General features: G+C 43.6%; 1 protein-coding gene across 1 annotated transcript in view; it reads right to left on the bottom strand.

Annotated features, from left to right (window-relative positions):
• Window positions 1–435: 435 nt before the first annotated feature.
• Window positions 436–22,235, bottom strand: part of KDR (kinase insert domain receptor) — a 43,354-nt gene continuing 21,554 nt past the window's right edge. The window contains exons 16-30 of the mRNA XM_072943689.1: window positions 20,332–20,438; window positions 19,767–19,902; window positions 19,302–19,406; window positions 17,845–17,958; window positions 17,175–17,263; window positions 16,419–16,572; window positions 14,410–14,507; window positions 11,938–12,060; window positions 11,683–11,794; window positions 11,298–11,397; window positions 10,792–10,897; window positions 9,473–9,624; window positions 4,488–4,587; window positions 3,894–3,979; window positions 436–2,134 (exon numbers count right to left, since the gene is read on the bottom strand). Of these exons, the coding sequence (XP_072799790.1) occupies window positions 1,912–2,134; window positions 3,894–3,979; window positions 4,488–4,587; window positions 9,473–9,624; window positions 10,792–10,897; window positions 11,298–11,397; window positions 11,683–11,794; window positions 11,938–12,060; window positions 14,410–14,507; window positions 16,419–16,572; window positions 17,175–17,263; window positions 17,845–17,958; window positions 19,302–19,406; window positions 19,767–19,902; window positions 20,332–20,438 (1,805 nt within the window). The 3' untranslated portion in view covers window positions 436–1,911. The remainder of the gene's footprint in view (window positions 2,135–3,893; window positions 3,980–4,487; window positions 4,588–9,472; window positions 9,625–10,791; window positions 10,898–11,297; window positions 11,398–11,682; window positions 11,795–11,937; window positions 12,061–14,409; window positions 14,508–16,418; window positions 16,573–17,174; window positions 17,264–17,844; window positions 17,959–19,301; window positions 19,407–19,766; window positions 19,903–20,331; window positions 20,439–22,235) is intronic.

Genomic DNA, 22,235 nt, shown 5'->3' with positions numbered 1-22,235 from the left:
TCTCTTACCACCTGATTTTCATGGTTGGTGATTCTAGCAGGCCCGGGGATTCCTCCAGGGCCACAAATACTGTTAGAGTACCTATCACGTGTCTCTCAGTCCATGTTTTCAGAATCTCAGAAGTGCTCGGAATAGAACGTGAGTGGGCGTGCGCATGAATTACTTGTGTAATGGAGAAGAGGAGGGGAGAAGCAATTACACCTCAAGCCAGAAATAGTCACCCTCAAAACAGTTGGGATAGTATTATACCATTGTATTTTTTTTTTACTAAGAATACATTTATTGGATTATAAAGTATATAAACATTTTATGAAAATATCCTTTATAAGAAGAATAAGGGAACCAATGAAAATAAAAAACAGCCACCTGGAGATGATGTCTGAGTCCCCCGCCTCCAGCTTAGAAGTGAGAGAAGTGACAGGGACAGTCACGCAATCTTGCAAAGGGATTCCTTCATTTTTCACTTTTTTTTTTTAATAAAATGGCAACAACTGCTAAAAGCATTATGACCTTTGTTATGCTACATAATACTGATACAAAATGTGAATAGTACAAAGTTCATTATAATATAAGGTTTTAATATATTACATTTGTTTCTACATAAACAGACTATAAATATATGTGCCATAGCATGTTTTATAGTCATGGTTCCCAGCATCTCACACTATGGTACCAAACGAAAAATACGTTTTCTTTTTTAAAAAGGAAAGAACAAGGGCAGAAACCAGTAGAAACAGCTTTACATGTTAAAAGTCTAAATAATACAAGATGTTTATAACTTTGGCTACACAATAACTGTGAAATCTGGCTAATAATTACTCGGAGGGTGAACAAAACCAAATTGGCTTTTACTAGGGTGTAGAGGCCAAAGTTCTAAAATACTGACTGGTTCAGTAAAATACTGAAGGGAGTGGAGAGGGGAGAAGGAACAAGAGAGTCAAATCCTTCCCAAAGCTTTGACACCACAGCTTGACACAGACCTACTGCATTCAGGCTCAGACGTGTCACATCAGGACAGATAAGTGCGTATCCGTCCAGAAGCCGGAGCTGGTTTATACAGCCAGAAACCTTCGCCGCGCCAGGGAGCTTCCATCTGCATGTCCTCTCTTTGTGCAGTTCTGAATCAAGGATCAGCCTGGGAGACAAGGAACCAGGGCTGCATCACTTCCTTCCTGGGGCTTGGCCAGGAGACACGTAAGAGTCCGGAAGGAACTCTCATTAGGAGTTTTTGGAAACAGCGCAGGGAACTCTGATTTGGCCCCAGTGGGAAGAGCACGCAATCTTCTAAAACCAGTCGCCTGTCTGAAGCCTTGACGGTTCCTAACAGACCCCACGCCCACCCCACCAGAGCCAGCACCAGGCACGCGGCGCTCTCTAAGCCAGCCAGCATCTTCCTTTCCATCCGTCCAAACCCGCCATGTAACACGTGGCTCGGGACCCACATCCTAAACAAAGCTTCTTACATGGACTCAGCCCTAAAAGTCTTTCCCATCTTCAACACCTAAAGCACTTCCATTGCCTGATTTATCGTCCAGGTGTCGACTCCCCAGGTACTGCTACTTCTTGGACGATGACGCCATGTCTTGAACATCTTTTGCTGTAACTCACGGGGAGACCCACAGTAGGGGGCATGATACATGCTTTTTAAATGAATGAAAAAAAAAAGAATAAGGTCAACAATAGGGGAGAAGACACAAACACATTCTTGGGTCACAAGCATCTTCTCAGGAAATGCCTAGGGGACTGGCTCCCTGCAGTTCAGCAAGGTCTTTTTTTTTTTTCTTTTTTTTTTTCTTTCTTGAAATGAAAATCAAATGTGGCTACTTCCTGGTGGTGGAAAGAACAACACTTGAAAATCTGAGCAGCACCTCTCATGTGATTTCCAGGAAGGGGGGATGTAAGTGCCTCCTTTTAAACAGGAGGAGCGCTCAGTGTGGTCCCAGACTCAGGCTGGAGAATCTGAGCTGCACTGCCAGCTTGCGGTCCCATCTCCACCAGCTTTAAAAGTTCTGCCTCCTCGCTGGAGTACACGGTCGTGTCTGTGTCATCGGAGTGATACCCAGACTGATAGTCGCTTGTCTGGTTTGAGCCTTCAGATGCCACAGACTCCTTGCTCTTGCTGGGCATCAGTCCACTGGGGAAGAAAGGGCAGCTAAGTGAGTTGGCAGAGAGAAGGTGGTTCTTTTGTATCTTACCCTAACCCCACCCCCAACCCCGTGTGGGCTGTAATCTTCCTGGAGACACCAGCCCCTGTCTCCACCACTTGTTAGTCAACATATCAGGTTAACTCAAACAATGTCTATTTTCAGGTACCAGCATGAATTTGTAGTTTCAGATAAGTCCTCTTATTCAGGTCCAAGTCTTTCAAGCCTGAGATGAGATGAAAGGCAGTTCTCCCGAGTTATGCAAAGGCTCCAACCAATGGAACATTTTTATAGCCTTGCAGATTGACAAGTTTGTATACAACGATAGGAGCCAAAGGGCTCTTTCATGACGGGAAAGGAAATTGGGATGCTCAACAAGTCCATTGGTGCTTTCCCCCCACTGTCAATTAGGGGATTACAAGGCATGTGGATGGTGTTAATAAAATTCTTAAGCAACTTTAATAAGTCAAATCATGTGTGTGCAATCAAGCCAGACATGTCAAAATTGCTCTTTACTCATCAAACCCACATTCTTTGGAAGGAATGAGAACGTGGATCACTCAGCAGCAACCAGAGAACATTTTCAATGGCGTGGGATCGTGACAGATGGTAATCACGTCAAAGCTTAGAAAAAAGCTTAAAAAAGCTTTTTGTAGTTTAGTGTAGGTTGTATGAACCCTAAGCCATTTGGAGGTGTGGTGTTTTTTCCCCCCTTAATAGGTGTTTTAGCAAGTTATTCATGTTAAAAATTGCAAAAAAGGATTTTTATTAACTCTGTACTCATATACAGGTTAAAAGTTATTTCAAATAACTAGAAATACATTTTTTTCTTTCAATCAAATCTGAATCAAATGGACTTAAGTCTCAAATAATGGCGTGGTACACAGTCACTGCTGAAAGAATATACTTTGAATCAATGAATGAAATATGATTGGCTCTCACAATATCTTACTTTGGGCCCAAGGCAAATAATAAAATCGTACAATGAAGTGTTTTAATGTTTTGGGGGTTGTTTTTACACGAGCATCACTCAGTAACCAAGAGTGGTCCCATATTATCCAACAGTTAGATTATAAGTAGATCAAATTTTTTTTCTATTCTCACCTAGAGTAAACCTGCTAGCAAATAAATAACTACCCTGTATATTATTATTCTTACAAACATAGTGTCTCATTTATTTGTTAAGTTAAAAGCAGGTACATCTATGCAAAACAACTACAAATTCCTATGGAACTACATGGGGGAAATGATATTCAAAGCCAAGTTTAGTATTTTCCCCACAATTAAGTACTTAATAATCCAGTCAGTAGTATTTGATTACTTTAAACAAATAGATATTGGCTTATTTGTACATCATACTTCTTAAGAACAGATGCGCCCATTTCTGTACAAGTTTCAAAATTCTTCAGAGTCTGCAAAGATGTCAATCAACTCGGTAGTGTTAAGGATCACATCCAATGACCTCTTTGTTTTAAGCCAGTACCACACAAACCACTAACCATAGTAAAGATGCCCAGAAATTCCCTAGTATTCACAAATTCTCATAAAAATTGATCAAATCCTCTGATTTCAGATTCCTTTTTTAGTCTTGCCAGTTAATTTGATTTGGTTCCCCTCTTTCTTAGGTTGATGCCAGTTTGCCCAACGGACAGACACAAAGAGGGAAAGCTCTGAACCTACACTGAAAGTCCTAAGTGCCTTCCAAAACTTTCTATAGAAATTTGTCTTTTCTCTTTAGCTGAGCCTTACCTAAAAGATGGGGCTAATTTGGTTCTGTCTTCCAGGGTTTTCAGCTCTTCGGATGCAAGAACCATTCCACTGTCCGTCTGGTTGTCCTTTTTTAAGAGACAATGAGATGGCACAGTTGATTGAGCTTGTCCACTGACCAACTCCTTAATTAAACTGATTTCCTAACCCATCTATCGGACCACATTCCGAAGTTCTGTAGAGGGAGGAAAAGGTATCGTGACCCAAGAACCATGCAGGCTACAGGAGGAAGCAACTGCTTCCAAGAAATAGACCCAGGCCTGGAAGAAGAGAGGCACTTAGGATGAAGGAGCTGAGAAGACCCGTTTCCTTCCCTCTTTCCACAAGGATACTATTCACACTTGAGTGGAAGTGGGCATGAACCTGGACTGTCTGGAACCTTCTGCCAGGGGCTTCACTTATGGAAAAACCAAGGGGGCCCAAGAAGTTCCATGTCTATAATGACCCCATGACACACGCCCTCAAGGACAGCCTTATAACGAGGCTCCAAGACTCTAATGCTTAGGCTAATATTTATCTAGCTAACGTTTCATCTTCTGTATTATTCCTGAGACTATTTTTAAAAGATGTACTTACATCTGGGATTACTTTTACTTCTGGTTCTTCCAACGGGATATCTTCAAATGTTTTTACACTCACAGGCCGGCTCTTTCGCTTACTGCTCTGCAGATACTGACTGCAAAAGAACAAATATTTATATTTGAGTGGTGGTATATTTGGCTACAGATCCCACAAGAGATACCTAAGTTCATTATCTTTCAACCACAAGTTTAATAGCCACCTTCAAAACATCCTCTGGAAAAAGAAAAACCAAACCAAACAAAAATCTTTCTCTGCCTGCACACACACTGAAGGCTTAATTTCCTGTGAAAGTCCATTTAAAAGTATAATATAACTGAAGGGCCTAGAAGAGCCGCTTTTCCTTTGAATCATACTTCTGAGGTCCAGGCCTGGACTGAAGACAACACAAGCAGACTCAAGATCAGCTGCCTTCTGCTTGGCTTCCTGATAGCCTGCGATTCCTCCACTGAGCTCCCTGCATATTACCGAGCGTTGCACGTCTCTCTGGCCATCTTCTAGGCAAGTTGTGCTAGACAATGCTCACAGAGCAACCATTCAATGAAAGATGGCCAGAGGAAACACCTGCAGAGCTCACTGAGTCTCACCTGGGTTCAGTAAAGGATGCTGAACCCAAAAGGGTCTGGAGACAATCTTCTCATTCTCCGAGTAACAGAAGTTTACTGGGTGGAAGGGAGGTGGGCTGAGTCTCACAGTCTCCTGTGTTCAGCTCACAGAGTTGGGGCTGTAGTTTGAGAGTTGCGAGATAGTTTGTCTGTTTCTAAGTCTATCCCGGAAGACACAGATTTGGGAAAGTCATTAATTATTTCTATATCTCTGTTGCCCCATCTTTAAAAGGTACTGGCAATGGCTTTCCTTCCCTTTCTCACAAAGATACCTGGAGGATGACTGACGTGATTAATGGTGGATGGTAAGTGGGCCTTAGAGCGACACGCCATCAAAGCTTGTTTTCCTCCTTTGCATTTCAAAGGGTACCAGTTTCTTTCAGGAGTCCAAAGAACAGGACTTGTCAGACATCACATCACCTGTTCCCTAGGAGAGCTCCTTCCCTGCCATGTGGCTTTGGGTGAGTCTGAGTGATTCTGTTAAAATCAGCCCAAGTGGAGAGAAGGAAGTCCTTTCCCAGGAAGGGACAGCAAATTCACTCTTCACTCTTATCCCAGTGTACTTCGATAACGGAAGCCCAGTCTCCCTTCCCTGCCCCAGGAGGCTGGTTCCTCCTCTTACATAGAAGAGAGTAAGGCTCACCAGTGACGTCCTCACTCAGGAAACTCCACAGGACAGAGAACATGATATACAAGAAGAGAGAAGCACCTACTTCTACGTCCAGTCCCTGAAAGTGGTGACTATCAAAATGTATTGGTACCGTAGTCAATCATTCATTCATTCACTTATCCAGGAATCCTTTACTGAAACTCCCCCACGTGCCAGGCACTGTGTTAAGTGCTCCTCAACCACTGTCTCATGCGTCCCCACAAACGGGGCCTCTCTAGGGATGGCTATTATTCTCCCAACTTCAGATAAGGAACTGAGGCATAGAAAGGCTAAGGAGCTTGTCCAAAATCACCTATTGGAATATCTGAATTATTATCTTGAGGCCAATGAGCAGCCGCTGAAGAATTTTAAGCAGGAGATTGACAAAGTCAGCTATGCCCTTTAGAAAGATGACTCTGGGTTGAGGAGGGTAAGACCAGAGGCCATGAGACCCATGAGGGGGTGGTTTCACTAATCTAGGAGGAGGAGGAGTGGCCTGACTAAAGAAAGGTGATGCCCACAGGGTCTGGAGGAGTAGACAGATCCCAGAGGTATCTGGGATGTAGCATCAGCTGGAGTTGGTGAGCTGGGACAGTCATGCGGCTGCCCTAGAACAGCCAGCTCCTTCCTTTCTGAGCCCAGTAATTCCCAACACTGCTTGGCCCTTCAGAGTTGACAGGGCATTTTCATGGACATCGTTGCATCTGCTCTTTAGAAAACTACAAAACAGGGCTTATTATTATTATTATTTCCTATCTGGAGATGAGGAAGCTAGGCCTTAGGGAGGAAATGGCCAGAACAGGGACTCAAACTTAAGTCTTCAGGCTCTGAAGCCCACGTGGGGTTGGCTTTGTTTGTTTTCACCTTATTCCACATGGACTCCCTTGGACAAGCATCAGGAAGAGGAGGAAGAAGAGAGCAGTGGGTATGACTATGCAAGTCTTTATGAAGCAGCGAGTGTGCGCCCAGCCCTGCTCTCACCCACGTGTGCACTGACAGCGCAGTGAGAGAGGGTGGGGGGGAGGGGGACCGTGGGCTGTGAGACAGACAAAGGGTGGAGAAAGGACAGCTTCACTTCAAGCAGTTTAATATGAGAGCCAAATTCAGGGACATCTAGCCAACAGGCCGTCTCAGGCATCAATCTACAGGGACCATTTAAATCATCACTAGCAATTAACCAAAATGAAAAAAAAAAAGATATGTGCCAGAACCTTTCTTTGGGAGAGAACTGAAAAGAAATCTTTGATAAGCTGCTTGGAGTGGGAGGTGAAACTCCCAGGAGAAATGGTGGAGCAACCGCAGATGGTCCCCAAACTGCCCTCCAAGAAAGATGAGTCCAATAAAGATGTGTTTTCTTGCAAGAAGCATGCAAACCTGGGGCTAGAGCTGATCCACAGGGGAAATTAGAGACGAAGCTAAGTCTAGACACTAGTGGGCCTTCCTCTTCACCCTTCCCCCACCTACCACTCAGCCTCTTCTCTAAATACATGCTGAACAAATATTTTTAAAATAGTTTAAAGGGGCAAAAAATCATGAGGTCGGCTCCCACTGTGATGTCTCTGTCCAGCTCTATTTATAACACAATGAAACTGAAAATTATAAGGAGGAAGCAAGTGAGAGACTCCTTGGCTTTTCTCCTTGACAGGAAATGTGAAAGATGAGTGAACAAGTCCCCTGAGAGTCACCCCAGCCTCACCTCTTCCTCCCCAGGGAAGCAGGACCACAAGAGAGCATCAAAATGAAATGTGCCGTGTGCAGACGCCTCGATCTTGCCTTTCATTTAACCCAGATGATTAAAATGTGACCATGGTCTCTTATTTTTATAAAAAGGGGGAAAGGTGGAGGGGGTTAAGTGGGGAAGCAGACATAAGGCTCTGATTTCCATTTTATTTTTCAAATTATGGCTGGATAAAAGAGAAACTGGACTGGAAAGACCAATTCGAAAATCACAGACAGAAAATCAGAGCCAGGCCTATGTTGGGAGGGCGGTGTCACATTTGTCCACGCTTTTGGGGATAAATGCTAGCAGCCCTGTTCCAGAGCCAGCCTCACATTTGGCACTTCCATTACACACGCATGACTTCATCGACTCTCGGCACCATATGCAAAGCGCCCGAGTGAGCCAAGAGGCTGCCGGCTTGGGTCCTCACCCCACCTGGTCACAGAAAACCCAAGGAACATAGCTCATGATCGAATGGCATTGCGATAAAGCAGAAGGTAATGGTGCTGTGGGAATCATTACCACGCCGGAAGGCCAGCTGAACTTGAACTAGGACTTTTTAAATGTGGGAGTGGAATGATGGGTTTTCATTTCATTACTTTTTCTCTTTGAGGCCTCCTCCATGGTATGGAGTTAGATATCAGAGGAACTGGATTCATCCCAGGGATGTGAATTTAACAGCTCACTTAATAGCTATCACTGATTGAGTCGTCTCCAGGTGCCAGACACTCAGAAATTCATTATACAATGTAATCCTCAAAGTACTCATTTTTGTACAACACCAGCATCCTGACCTGGCTCACAGTGAAGATTTGTGCCAGGTCACAGCTGCAAAGAGCAGATTGGGAACCCAACCCAGTTCTCTCTAACTCTAAAATCTGGACCTTTAACCACAGTGTTGTATTCTCCCCGGGTAACTGATCTGAGCCTCATGTTTAACATCCGCATCATAAAAGATAACAGTTTCTACCTTGCCCAGTGCTGGCCACATCTGATAACACAAGGAAAAGTTCTTGGGAAAATGCTGAGAGTTCTTGACACAAACGGAATGGGCAGCTCACTAGTTGGCTTCTAACCGCTCGGAGCTTTCTCCTGTCTCATGACAGTGTCCCTGCTGTCCTCTCTGTGTGCCTCCATGAGCCCAACTCTCCAGGGTGACTCCCACCTGCCACCCGGCAACCTGGCCAAGTGCTGGAACCCCGTGCCCCTCCCTACAGCCCCAGCACACACGGCAGGGGGCGGCCAGGCTGGGCCCACGCTGTCAGGGGTCCGGTTGCAGGAGGAAAACACCCAAAGGGGTGGGAACAGCAACAAAGCAAAGTGAAGTAGTCCCAGGCTTAGTAAAAGGCAATTTTAATACCGTATTGTAGAAGCCAGTTCAACTCTCTCCTTATGCACAGGTGCTGGGAGAGAATAAAAGAAAGCTGCCTTTACAAACCCCGCTACTTATCAGGAAAACACTGCAGTGCATATGTTTTAAATAAGCCCAGAAGTTCCATTATGCAAATAAAATGCTGAAAATCAGACTTGGGAGGGGCTTCTAAAGATGCACTGTCCAGTCTAATTCAGGATGCATCCCCGTGGCATCCTGTATCCTAGCCAGAGAGGCAGAAGTGTGTTTTCATAGATGCAAAGAACTCTTCCTTCCTGAATCTTTCCTAAGCTATTTAATTCATATTAATAAAAGAGTACATGGGGATAATTTAAATACAGATGTCTTTGTAAAACTGGTCTCTTTTGCTGGAGATTAACAAACCGTGGCATTCCAGTTATTTGCAGCTGCAGGGCCTAGGATTCTGAAAGGAAGAGCTTCAGCAGCAATGTGGACCACAGATGGAGGGAGACTCACCTACCCAGACCCTCTTCAAGGAGCACTTCTCAGGGTGAAGGTTAAACGTGCAAGGGAAATGCAGCAGCTTTATCCAATGTCCGTTCCTCCATCCCCCTCCCCAAGATGACCTGGAAGCCCTCTCTCCACCCCGCCGGGGATGTGGACCAGATACAGTACCTGATTCCTGCTGTGTTGTCATAATGGAATTTGGGGTCACATACTTCCTCTTCCTCCATACAGGAAACAGGTGAGGTAGGCAGAGAGAGGCCCGAGTCCTCTTCCATGCTCAAAGTCTCGGAGATGGGAAGAACAATGTAGTCTTTGCCATCCTGAAACAACAAACACAGAGCGCTGTTGTTATGGCTTCAGTCCTTCAAGAGCCTTTTCATGAAAAACAAAGGCCATGGGGGCTTCTTGTTTATGGGGAACGTGGCTTTCATAGCTGAAGGCAAAACTTTAAGACGACTTTAAAAATGGCTTGTCAAAAACAGAAGGGCACTTGAAAGGGACGTGTATATGAAAGGATATTAAAGGAACTAACAATAACCAAGATGGGTAAGGGGACCACAGAGAGAGATGGCTACAACGAACATGCGGAGCTGGGAAATCATTTCTTCACCAAGTCCTGTCGACAGGAGCCAGGTCCTTGAAAGGGCATGTCATCCAGTTTTAGCCTCTACACTCCAAGGCAATGGGAAGACTGATGACAGTCTAAAGAAAAGCAATAAATGTGCAGGGAAATGGGTCTTCCAAGAAAAGGCTGCACAACTTTAACATTATTTCATCAAGAGAAAGAAAGAAAGGGCAATTTGATGCCGTTAAATGTCTGGAAGGTTTATTGATAAAGACAGATTTGACCCATTGTCCCCCAGCTGGTCAAAAGCAGGAGGATATTGGTTTCTATTCACTGTAGTAAGAGGTGGTGACTAGAGATTAAAAACTTCCTAATGCGAAAGGCTACATCTCTAAAATCCTCCAGTGGAAGTTACGGAAGCCTGGGATTTTATCAAGGAAAAAGCCATCTATTTTGCAGGGTTCAAATGTATTTTTGCCTGAAGAATGTATTTAAAATTCCTTGAAATTCTGTCCATTGGAGATACCCAGTGTATCAACTAGGTTTTGGTTTTGGTTTTGGTTTTGGTTTTGGTTTTTATGAATATGAGATACACTCTTCTAAAGTTAAAATACATCAATATTTTATCAAATGTATACATCAGTATGTATTTTTACTGGTTACCAAAATACACATTGGTAAAAATAAAAGTGATCAGCTCCCAGGTTTGAAGTAGGATCTCATCTCTCTAAAGGGTAATTATAGCTTTTAGAGAAGCATTACTGCTCCGATTGGGAAGAATTGTAGCTCCCTGTGCAGTGGCTGAGAGGCTGGCGTGGTGGCTGAGAGGCTGGCGTGGTGGCTGTGAGAAGGTCTAGGCAGCAGAAGAGCCCTTGACACCTAAGAACTCTTTGTAGAAATTTCTTGGATGGAGGTCACAAACCTGCTGAGCGTTAGCTTGTAACAGATTCCCCAAATGTTCCACCAGCTCTGAAAACGTGGGTCTCTGGTTGGGCTCCCCATGCCAGCAGTCAAGCATGGTCTGGTACCTAGAGAAGCAAAACACTGATGTCATTAACTGCCTCCTTCCTCCTGATCTGATGCTGAAAAGCAGCACATGAATGAGCAAACATTTCTAAAAAGTCCACTGTGATGGTAAATAGAGATAGGAAACTGTGTAAGACACAGAGCCCTACACTTGGAGCATCACGTGTGTAGAGAAAAGGAAACGTTATAAATCAACATCCAATAAAAACTGACTGGCTGGTAGAGATAAAGTGCTGTCATTTCAAGAAGGATGACTCTGTACTTGACATTATCAAAGAAGACCTCAAGGGAGAAGTAAGACACAAACTGGGCCACAAATGAGGTTTATATAACAGACAGTCTTCTCAGCAGGGCGACTTTTTGTGAGCAAAGAAGGATAGGAACATGCTAGTAAAGTCTTACATTTCTGGTGTGGTGTAATCAGGGGCTCTCATCCGAGTTCCTTCTTTCAATCGCCTACAAAATTCCTCATCAATCTTTACTCCAGGATATGGAGAAGCACCTAGAATAAAACAGGAATGGGACATGACTGATTGGATTTTTCTCTTGCAGAACGCCCTGAGCCTGATTCCTGATTCTGGAACACCTTCTTCCCATACATACCTCTTTTCCTTCCTTTCTCTTTGCTTTTCTTTTCTTTCTTTTTTTTACATTTTACAACCCAAAGCCTCCAAGTAAGTTTCACTCAATAAAGGCAGAATACAGGCAAGGGAAAAGCACACTGGAGCCACAGACATTTATCATTCTATTTGGAGTATGGATGGAGGGACAAAGAGAAGAGACTTACCTAAGGAGAATATTTCCCAGAGCAGGACACCAAAAGACCACACGTCACTTTGAATTGTGTACACTCTGTCAAAAATTGTTTCCGGGGCCATCCATTTCAAAGGGAGGCGAGCCTATGGGCATAGGGAACAAGGGGTGAGAACCCAACTCAGCAAATATCCAAAGAAAAAACTTCCTTTGTCTCTGAACACAGCTTGCTAAGAGAAGTTTGAATTCTGCAAGTTAACAGATCACTGGGTACATCTTTGAAACTTACATCGCCTTTCCTGACATAATCTGGGTCTTTATAAATGTCCCGGGCCAAGCCAAAGTCACAGATTTTAACTACGTTCTTCTCCGACAAGAGGATGTTTCGTGCCGCCAGGTCCCTGTGGATACACTGCAAAAAGAATTGTGTACGTTAGGACTAGCTCGCATAGCTGATCTCTTCTACATCTGTTGTGACCTCATGCTTTAAAAAAATAAAAAAACCCACACCAGAAAACCAACTGGTTAACAAGCGCTGGGTTAACATCTTTTATCAACACTTCAGGAAAAAAATCTGTGAGTTTCATTGAGACACACATCTGTTTATTCCATAAACAGCCCAAGACTCTGGAATTAAATAATTAAGTTATAGCCTGATGATGGAGTCATAAATAGACTTCTCTTGGACACAATTAAGAATGTGTTTCTGGTCACATCCACACGTCCCTTTTGCCTGGCGCCATATACGGTTAAAACGTGTTATCCTAAGGAGGCCCCAGAGTGCAATTTATTTTGAATGAATGCATGGAAATCAGAAGCAAGGGGCTTCTCTTGGTTTGGTGCCCTTTGTCGGTTTCTCCGTTTCATATGTAACTGAAGCTGGACCAGCTCTGAGAAACAGTTCCCAGGGGGTGCTCATCCTCTCTTTTCAAAGTGCTGGATTGTCAGAGATGTTGATTAAAGCACGTCCAGCCTCTCACCTGTCAAGTGGATTCTCTGGTGCACTACAAAGGGAAACCAAATTCTCCATGGCTTTCCTTCTATTCTTGCCTGTTCCTCAGTTTCTCTCTTCTCTGTATCCCTTAACTTCTTCTTCTTATTATTTTTTTATTTTTGTATCCCTTAATTTCATCTGACCTCCTGCACCTGAAATATTTATGAGAGCACAGGAGTCTAGGGGAACGTTTAGAAATGGTGAGAACTCAAGTCAGTGCAGGAGTGCTGAGCGAGCCAGGCATAGCAGATCCCCCGCCCCCCACTGCGCGTCTGTATAGCACTGCCCTCTGAATGAGGCACATTCAAAAGCACACTGTCTGGCATGACTGAGCAAGACAGGAGCTTCCCCAAAGCACAGTCCTTTCTACTTTGCCCCCAACCAAAGAGCTTCCTTTTTCAAGCCAGCAACCAGGTGCTACTCAAGAAATCAGCTGGTAAATAAGTTCATTTGTACCATTTTTTAAAGATTCTGCACATAAGTGACCTCATATGAGACTGGTGCCCTGAAATAAAAGCTGCACTTCCTTCAACGACAGAAAAAGAAAAGAAAAGAGAAAAAAGAAATCAGATAGTAGACACAAGGGAAGTTACAGGATTGCCCCCCACCCCACCCCCTATTCCCTTTCCCATCAAAGGAACCCTTCCTAAATGGGAGACTCTGGCCCTAAAAAGTAATATTAATAAAATAAAATTAGAATCTTCAAGAAGGGCCTTTCTCTTTGGGAAAATCCGATAAGATCCCACGTCTCTCCCTTCCTTTTGGGAGAGAGAAGACAAGAGCTCCCAGGCAGAAAAACCTGAGATCCTGAGACTCTGGAAGTTGTGAAAAGCTTTAAACCTCAGAAAAAGAAATGGGTAGGGATTCAACTCATTTAGAAAAGAAACCAGAACTTTAAGTCTTTCTTCCCACAGCAGGCTGCAGCAAATGCCTTCTGTCAACTGACAATTTCTCCTGAAACTTAATTTCAATTTTGTCTAGTTTGATGTCAAACCATCCATTTTACTCTTTCCAGGGGGCGACCTGCTCCCTCCACGGTGTTTACAACCTTCGGAATGTTTGTAACTTGTCACGTACTCACCTCAGCCTTTGTTTGGCCCACTTTTCTAATTTTAGCCCTTTTAATCGCTCTCATCTAAAGCCTGTCCTTCCTGGTTTCTAATTATACGACTAACAAATACTTTTTGATGGATGGAGATGAATGTAAAACAAATTAAAAGGAGACTCTCCTGTGCCAAGATATCTGCAAGGCTCCGTCCCTCACCTCTTCCAGGTCATTACTCAGATGTCACATTCCCCTAAAGCCTTCCACGTCCACTTTGTTTAAAATTGACGTACACAAACACAAAGACATACGAACATACAAACATACCACTCCTGTCTACTCTGTAACTCTTCCCTGCTTATTTTCCTCCACAGCGCTCACTCCCATCTACCCCACCAGGCATTTCACTTGCTCTATTGTTTGTTCCACCCACTAGGATGTCAACTCCATGAAGGTGGAGAGTTTTGCCTACTTGTTCACACAGTATCCTTAGTGCTGAGAACACCGCCTGCCCTTGGGAGATGCTCAGTAAGTATTCATCACATGAATTAATTTCATGACATTCTAATACCCTCTTATTTAGCAGAAATGGGGCCTCCTCAGTAGCGCTCTTTTAATAGTCCCAGGAGTGGTGAATGAATTGCAGTCCCAAGCAAACGTCGATGGCTAGCCCTGGACATCTAACTTCCAAATCTGTGCCGTGAAGGGATGCATGGTCTCACCTTCCGTGATGCCAAAAACTCCATGCCCTTAGCCACCTGGAAGCTGTAACAGATGAGATGCTCCAAGGTCAGGAAGTTCTTGTACAGATCTTCAGATACTGTCAGAAGTACAGGAGGACAGAGATTGGTATTTTGACCAGAAACTATGTATTTCTAAGTGTGATAGAGTAATCTTCATTTTAAAAATTGGGAGTCAAATTTCAGGAAGTAGAAGCACCTGGAAAATGTTTCTATCTCCTGTAAATATGCTGAATCCTGGTATATCCTTAGCCTTCATCAGACCCCTTAGCAAAAATACTGGTTTTTCCATTTTTGCCAAATTGGATGAAAAAATCCAGGAGGCAAAATGGAGGCAAAATTGTCACAGACGACAGGGATGTAAAAGAAGGCTTTTCCAAATTTGCTTTTGTAAACTGTTTTGGCTTTTTTTTCATGTATCCAGAGGGATAAACAATAGTTTCATATCAAGAACTCTAAAAATAAGACAACAATATTCAGGGTCATTGAACCTTTTCTCTCCAGGCTTTGTCCTGGAACAAAGGCGAAAGGTCAAACCATAATCTACAACAGATTAACTAAAAATACCAGAAATATGTTTACTTCTCTCACTTTCAAGCTGAGAAAGTGCTGTAAGCACAGTAAATCTGTCCCGTAAGGATGATCTTTCTCCTTCAAGGATATGAATGAGATGACAGAAACACAGAGCGAGAGATGAATTTACGTAAATTCGTGGTATTTACTTCCATGCAATTGGTACAAATAAACACTAAGACATTAATGGGTGTTTCAGATAAGACATGGCTTCATTCCTGGAGACAAATACCAGAGTAAATGAAACCTCAGTTGTAAAATATCCTTGTATGTATTAAAAAAGTTTATGAACCTTTTTTTCAGTTATTTTCTATGATTAGGGTGGAGGGCTCTCGTGAATAACGAATGAAACCCCTTTATTTTCCAGATGAAGAAATGGAGGCAAAATCCCAGGCCAACACCCTCTCTACTCCAGTTGACTCCCTCAGTCCCTTGGGTTTCCAGCTCAATGACTGCCATTTTGTGAGAGAGCAGATGGGGCAGAGCTGGCTCCACTCAGTGTGCGCCCAGTTACGTGAGGTCTGCACAACCTCCCCACGCTTCTTCAGACCAAGTTCCAGCCTCACACTGCCTGCTCGGCTTCTATGGGGGAGAAGTCAAATTTTAAGTTCTCTCTATGGCCTTGTGTCAAAGGAAACCGAAGCGGATTTCTTCCACTATTTCATGGTTTTTCTTCTTCCGAGCTCACACCTCAAGAAGGGCCAGGTGTCAGGAATCCCCACCGCTCCCTCCATGGCACTGTCACTGCTCCCTCTGCGGGAAGTAGATACGCAGTGTATCCTGAAGCTGGAAGAGGTCCTGAAAGTCAGGCTGCGAACACAGCTCCCCTCATAAGCAGCACTGAAGTATCAGGGAAAGCATAACGGGCTAAGGAAAAGTGGATTTACCAAGACTCCTCTGAAGAAGTGTGGAAGACTTAATGAGCCACGCGGGGAGGGGCAGAAACAAAAGATGCCTGCGCTGCCTGGGAGACGGCTGGGTGTGACTACGTGGATGGCTTCTATTGTGCTGGTGAAGCAGGCAGTGTGGGGCTGAACTTCCGTGGGCGACGGGGAGGCTGGCAACCACCAGTGAGCCTCCTTTGCCCGTCTGGAAGATGGCACTGAGCCTCTCTTGCTGATAAGTGCTGACCCAAAACTTGAAGAGCATTGGTTTGACAATGCCAACTGCTTAGCTCTCCTGAGGGACAGAAATTTCTCAGGCTGCCCGTGCTCTGCCTCTCAACCTGCCTGCTGCTTCTGTCGGCCTTCCACCCTACAGCTCTGGGGAGGCTGAATGGAGGAGTCTAGAAATTCAGGCCTCTTTTAAATATTAGGTAGTATTGGACTTTTCTATGACAAAATTCCTCATAACACCCTGTCACCCTGTCTGTTCCCACAAGAGCACGCGCTAGGAGTGGAAGAAGCAGTGGCAGGTACCTTCTTCTTCCTCCACATCACTGAGGGACTTCTCCTCAACAAATCCGGAGCTGGCTGAGCTCTGGCTACTGGTGATGCTGTCCAGGCGGCGTTTAGGGTCCATGGTGATTTCCCCAACGTACTCTTTCCCTTGCCGGAACCGTGCCCCTTTACTCTAAAACGAAGCAAATGAGCAAACTCCTTGAATATCAGAAAAATCTCTAAAATGTAGTAAACTATACAAACAATTATAACTATTAAAAGAAGACAAGTGGGACATAAAGTTCAAGACCATGGAACCTCTGGGCTGAAATTTTGGTAAGTGTTCTACGTAGTAGATTTTCTTCCCTAAAGCCTGGTTCCTTTTTAGCTTGAAGAGCTAAGGGCCTTGTTTCAAGTTTCACTCAGACACACTTCCAACATTAGGCCGCTTTTGAGAGAGGGATTAACACTCCATAGGGCCAAATATGGCCAGGGTAGAGACAGAACAACCCAGAGCTGCCCTTCCCCTGTCATTCCTGTCCCTTAATCACACCCACCTTCCCCCTCCTTAGGCATCATCCACAACGGGTCAGGAGATTAGAGTCACAAAGATAACACATGAGAAGTACATGTCCTCCAGAAGGTAAAAGAGGATGTGACAACAGCCAAGAGGTGATGTGGAAAGATTCCTCACAAGTTCTTCACAGAATTTTAATGAAAAAATTAACCTGGACGACTTTTGAGTTCTCCTCCATGTGTACAACGTGGCCACAGTTGAGTTAGGAAATGACATACCTTGTAGGGAACAAATTCATTTCTCTTGCTCCTTAAGTAAGTTGACAGGTTTCCAAACTTGCAGAATTCCACAATCACCATGAGTGGCCCTGCGGACAGTACAGTGTGCCAAGAAGTGAAAATGTGTTTTCACTCATGTTTCTCATCAAGTGCTTAATACATCAATGAGCCAGAAAATAATCATAGAAGAGGCTACAACCTTTCCCTGGAAATAGGATCAGAGAAATCAGCTGGTTGCAATTCCCTTTCTGTTGTAGCTTTTCTTTTTCCAAAAGGTGATTCCACAACAAGATTAACCAACATTTCAGAAGAAAATCCACCCACTTGCTTTTCAACACAATCCCCTAAGATGACTCCATTTTAGAGTGAACTACTCTTCAAGTCTTTTGCTTTCAAATTTAAGGGGAAGTTCTCTTTTCTCATCTGAACACCTATTCCAAAAGTAGACAACTGTATTATAGTGATGTAGCGTTTTTTTTAATTCACAGGAAGTTCTAGAATAATTTACAGCACCCCTTAAACCTCCATGAAATATGCTTATATCCAGGAATCTGCCAAAGTATCCTAAGTGAAGGGAATGAAGACCATGGGAGTTGGGTGGTTTCCCTCAAATACCAACAGAGAAGTGGACGCCAAAACCAGGCAACCAGAACCATCCACAGACACTCACCCCCTGGCTTAGTACAGGCGCCGAGAAGGTTGACCACATTGAGGTGGTGGCCAATGTGAATGAGGATCTTGAGTTCCGACATGAGGGCTCGATGTTCGCTGTGTGTTGCTCCTTCTACAAATACAGAACAAAGAGGGAAATCACACATGTGGGCTTGACCTTAGCAGGATGATGCCCCACTGCCTGCATCTCTGCAATGTCCCCTCCAGAGGTAATACCACTGTAACCCAGTTTACAGACTAGGTACATTAAAATGCAAATATAAATTATACTTTCTAATTCTAAATCAGATTCTTACTCTACGTGCCCCCAGAATGTCTGCTACTTGAAGGAAGCCATCATGAGGTCTTTTACAAAGTGGAGAACACATCTGCAGATGAAATCATGCTCAGATTTTCTTTTACAAAACCGGATTTTCACATACCAGGTTGACTGTGCTTCTTAGCTCCTGATTATTTCAGTGCTTCCTCATAAGCATGTATTAAATTCCCTCACATGTTAGGGGCTCTGCTGAAGTTCCCACCAATCTGGGCTGAGCAGGAAACTTAACAAGGGCTTTGCCAGCTGGCACATGAGGCTCATGAGGCTGAGTGTGAGTTTGATCCTACACAGAGTGGTACACTTCCCTCTAATTCACAGACATGGTCCACACCCCAGGCTTTGATGAGCCACCTCAAAATTACATACCCCCCTCAGCCACAAGGGAGAGGAAGCAAAAGGAGAGAGATGGCTTCAAAAGGCACATGACTCCTGGCAAAGGGTCAGTAGCACTGTGTCCACCAATGAAAGCACGTCACAATTCTAGCAAAGAGCTTTATACGCATCACCTCCCCAGAGTAAAATGGCAAGACCAGAATTCCATTACTGTTAGGTTTAACAGTTGTTTATGCAACTTTTAAATTCAAAATGTCACCCATAATCTTTTTTCCCAGCACAACCATTCTTAGTTTGCATATTATCTTTTATATGTGATCCTCTTTTACATGTTCCAATTCTAGGGAACATGCTGGTTTTTGTGTGTGTGTGTGTGTGCTACTATTTTTATTTATTATATCAAATTTATTTTTCTGTTTCCTGATGGTCTATAATAATCCTACTAATGTACCATAGTATGCTAAGAAACAATTTTGATGAAATCAAGGTATTTTTTTTGCCTATAGCCAGGCCACTAAATACAGTTGTTCAATCTGTGTCTTGCACAAGGGATCCCAGGCAAGGTGGGGCAGTAGAGGAGCTGAAATCCATTCTCAACTTTGCTTGCCAGGCTGTGGACCCTGGCATGAGGCTATAAAAGAGGAATTTTTTATCCAGTTTGCACAACAGCAACATACAATGTGGCTGCATGCTTGGCTAGTGGGCCCACCTAGCCACAGAGCCACTGACATAAATCTTTCATTATGTTTAGAGATGGGGTGAAACAGATAGAGGGATATATCACCATATAAATTTGTTTTTACCTTTCAACATTTTGACGGCCACTGTCTTGCAAGTTGCTGTCTTGTCAATTCCAAAGGCATCTGCTTCAATCACTTGGCCAAAGGCACCACGGCCAAGAGGCTTACCTAGAGTCAACAAAGACAGGAACAACAAAACAGACTTGGACTATTTCACCACCAAGGTGACAGGCAGAGATTCCAGCTTGACAAGGTGACATACATCCCAGTTTAACATGGACGGTCCAGCTGACACCCTTGTTCCGGCTGAATGATTTAATACCTCCCTCTTCACTCTCCAAAATGGGTGATTATACAGGGCTCCTACTTCTAAGTGACTAACTGGATAATCACTCAAAATCAAGAGATGGAATGAATATTTCTGAATCGGAATCTGACATTTAAATAGACTAGATTTGTCACCATCCTAAAAGTAGAAGAGATGGCCTGGTAAACCCAGTATCAAATTAATATCCCTTGAAAACACACCTAGTTTCAGCCGGTCTCTGGGGAATTCCCATTTGCTGGCATCATAAGGGAGGCGTTCACAGTGTTCGTCCAACGGGAGTTCATCTGGATCCATGACGATGGACAAGTAGCCCGTCTTCAGTTCGCCTCCACTGGCCTGGAAAGCATTACTCCTTCCAGTCACACACAGCCTCTTGTTTGGCTGTTGTTTTTGTGTGCTTGTTATTGTTGTTTATAGAAGCCCCATTCTTAATGTCTCATTTTCTAAACGGCTCATGGAGGCTGAGAGTAGTCCTATTATCATCCCGCTTCCAGTGTCCCCTCAACCCCTAAATGAGCTCAGAATTAAATTCTTAAATCCTAATTACACTAGACAGTCCAAGCCCATTTCTTCTCTAGTTGCTTCTATCAATTAAAGCCCAGTGGTCCAGGCAAAAGAAAGTGGGCAAGAATGTTATTGTATAGAAATAAAATTGTGCCTATTGAGCCAACAACAATGGGAAGAACCAACCCAAAGAACCCTAGTCAGCTTTCATTAATCATGAAAGCCAACGTGCATGGGACAGAAGGGAAACTATTTTGTTACCCGCTTAACGGTCCGTAGAATGATGACAAGAAGTAGCCAGAAGAACATGGCAAGCACTGCAGTGCCCACTAGAATAATGACTTCCAAGTTTGTCTTTTCCTGGGCACCTGGGAAGACAATTGAATGGGCGTCAACAATGGAAATTTATACCCTTTGATACAGAATGACAAAGTTCAACACTAATGCAAGATCTCAATGTTACCAACTGGGGAAAATCCTAGACAGTCAGAGTCACACACCTCTAACTTGGATGGAGTTTACAGTATTCTTAATGGATAATTTAAGGTTTGCAAGACATTGCTCGTGAAAACTTCCAACAATATAATTCTAAAGTAATTAAGGAGAGAAATATTCATGTCTTAAAAGACAAACAGAAAGTGTTTGGGAGAAGAGCACACTTTGACAGAAAGAAAACAGATCACGTTCTATAAAGAAGAAAAGTATTCTATTTGGGGTAAATAAATGTCTGATTTTACACTGACAGTCTATGTTTTGATTTGTATGGAGTTTGAGGGAAGGATTGTTTAAGACAACAAGTAGGGAAATAAATGTAGTACTTTGGCCAGAAAGCAATGGGTGACCAGGCACTCACTAGGTGCTCATTACTTCAAATATGTCACATTTAGATACATCACTTTGTTTTCTCAACAACCCTCATTTTTCAGGTGGAGAAGCAAGCTCAGAGAGGTTAAGCTACTTCATCAAGGGCACACAGCAAGGTGGTGGAATGGTCAAGAGTTAAACAAGGTCTGTCCAACACCAGGTAACATTACACTGCACTGTCCTCACGTGGCAGGAACCTCGGGGAGGAAAGAGAGCTGACGTGAGTACATCCCACGTGCCCTGGCAGTATGAGTTTAAAACCACTCAAGAAAGGAAAGAGAAGAGATAAAGCTAGAGCTCAGCAGGGAAAGCTGCAGATGCTCAGGACCCCAGAGGACAGCTCTAAGTGGGAAAAATTAAGTCCAGAGGAGGCTTTCGACTAAGAGTGATTAGCAGAGCAGTGATAAAGAAGCAATGACCACTTACGGCCTCCCATCGGATGAGGGCGGTGTGAATCAAACCGGGGCCCCAAGCTGTGAGAGTGGCCCAGGCGGCCTCAAGAAGGCAGGAAGACAAGTAATTAGTTAGCAAAATAAGAGTGAACAGTTGAGAGACGAGCACCCAGTTTGCTTGGAAGTAGATTTCGTTTCTCGGGGGTGTAACTGAAGTAATTCTCTATTTATACATGGAGATTTAAAAGTCCGTTTGTGCACAGCAAAAAGTTCAAAGATTCGACTGTCTATATAAGTTGGTGCATTAATGTTCCCATATTAACATTTGGGAACCTAGCAGCAGCATTAAATATTTACCTTTTACTTCCTTAGTATTCTCTTCTGGTGAGAAGTAAATACAACGTCAGTGCCAAGGTTACCTAGTTAAGCCTCGGTCACCAGCTGCAGACAGCTAACGGAGCTGAGGCAGGGCACAGCGGGGAGCTGGAAGTCTCCCTCCGGATTTGCTCTAAAGCATGAAGCACTTTGAAAGTGGCAAAACCACCATGTCACTTGAAATCTTTATTTACTTCATGCACTTGAAATCTTTATTTGCAAGTGCAGCTGATGAAATGGAATTTGAAAAGAAGTCAAGGTATCGAGATGCAGTACTTGGCAACATAGATTTGACAGATTAAAGGGACTGAAATCTAGACTTTGAGAGACAAATTAGGATGAGTTCATAGAAATCCATCAGTTCCTCCATCCATCACCACCCCTCTCACTCCCCCCCTGCATACCATTCCTTCACCCACACAATACTGTTTTCACTGTGCCTCTGGTAGGTTAGTTTAAAAAAAGACATAGGAATATACTTTTGAAGATAAAATGTTCTGTCACAAATTACCTTTCCCATCTGAGACTATGTCA

The sequence above is a fragment of the Vicugna pacos genome, chromosome 2 (genome assembly GCF_048564905.1).
Source record: "Vicugna pacos chromosome 2, VicPac4, whole genome shotgun sequence".
Lineage (NCBI taxonomy): Eukaryota > Metazoa > Chordata > Mammalia > Artiodactyla > Camelidae > Vicugna > Vicugna pacos.
This window is presented reverse-complemented; position numbering and strand designations above follow the sequence as displayed.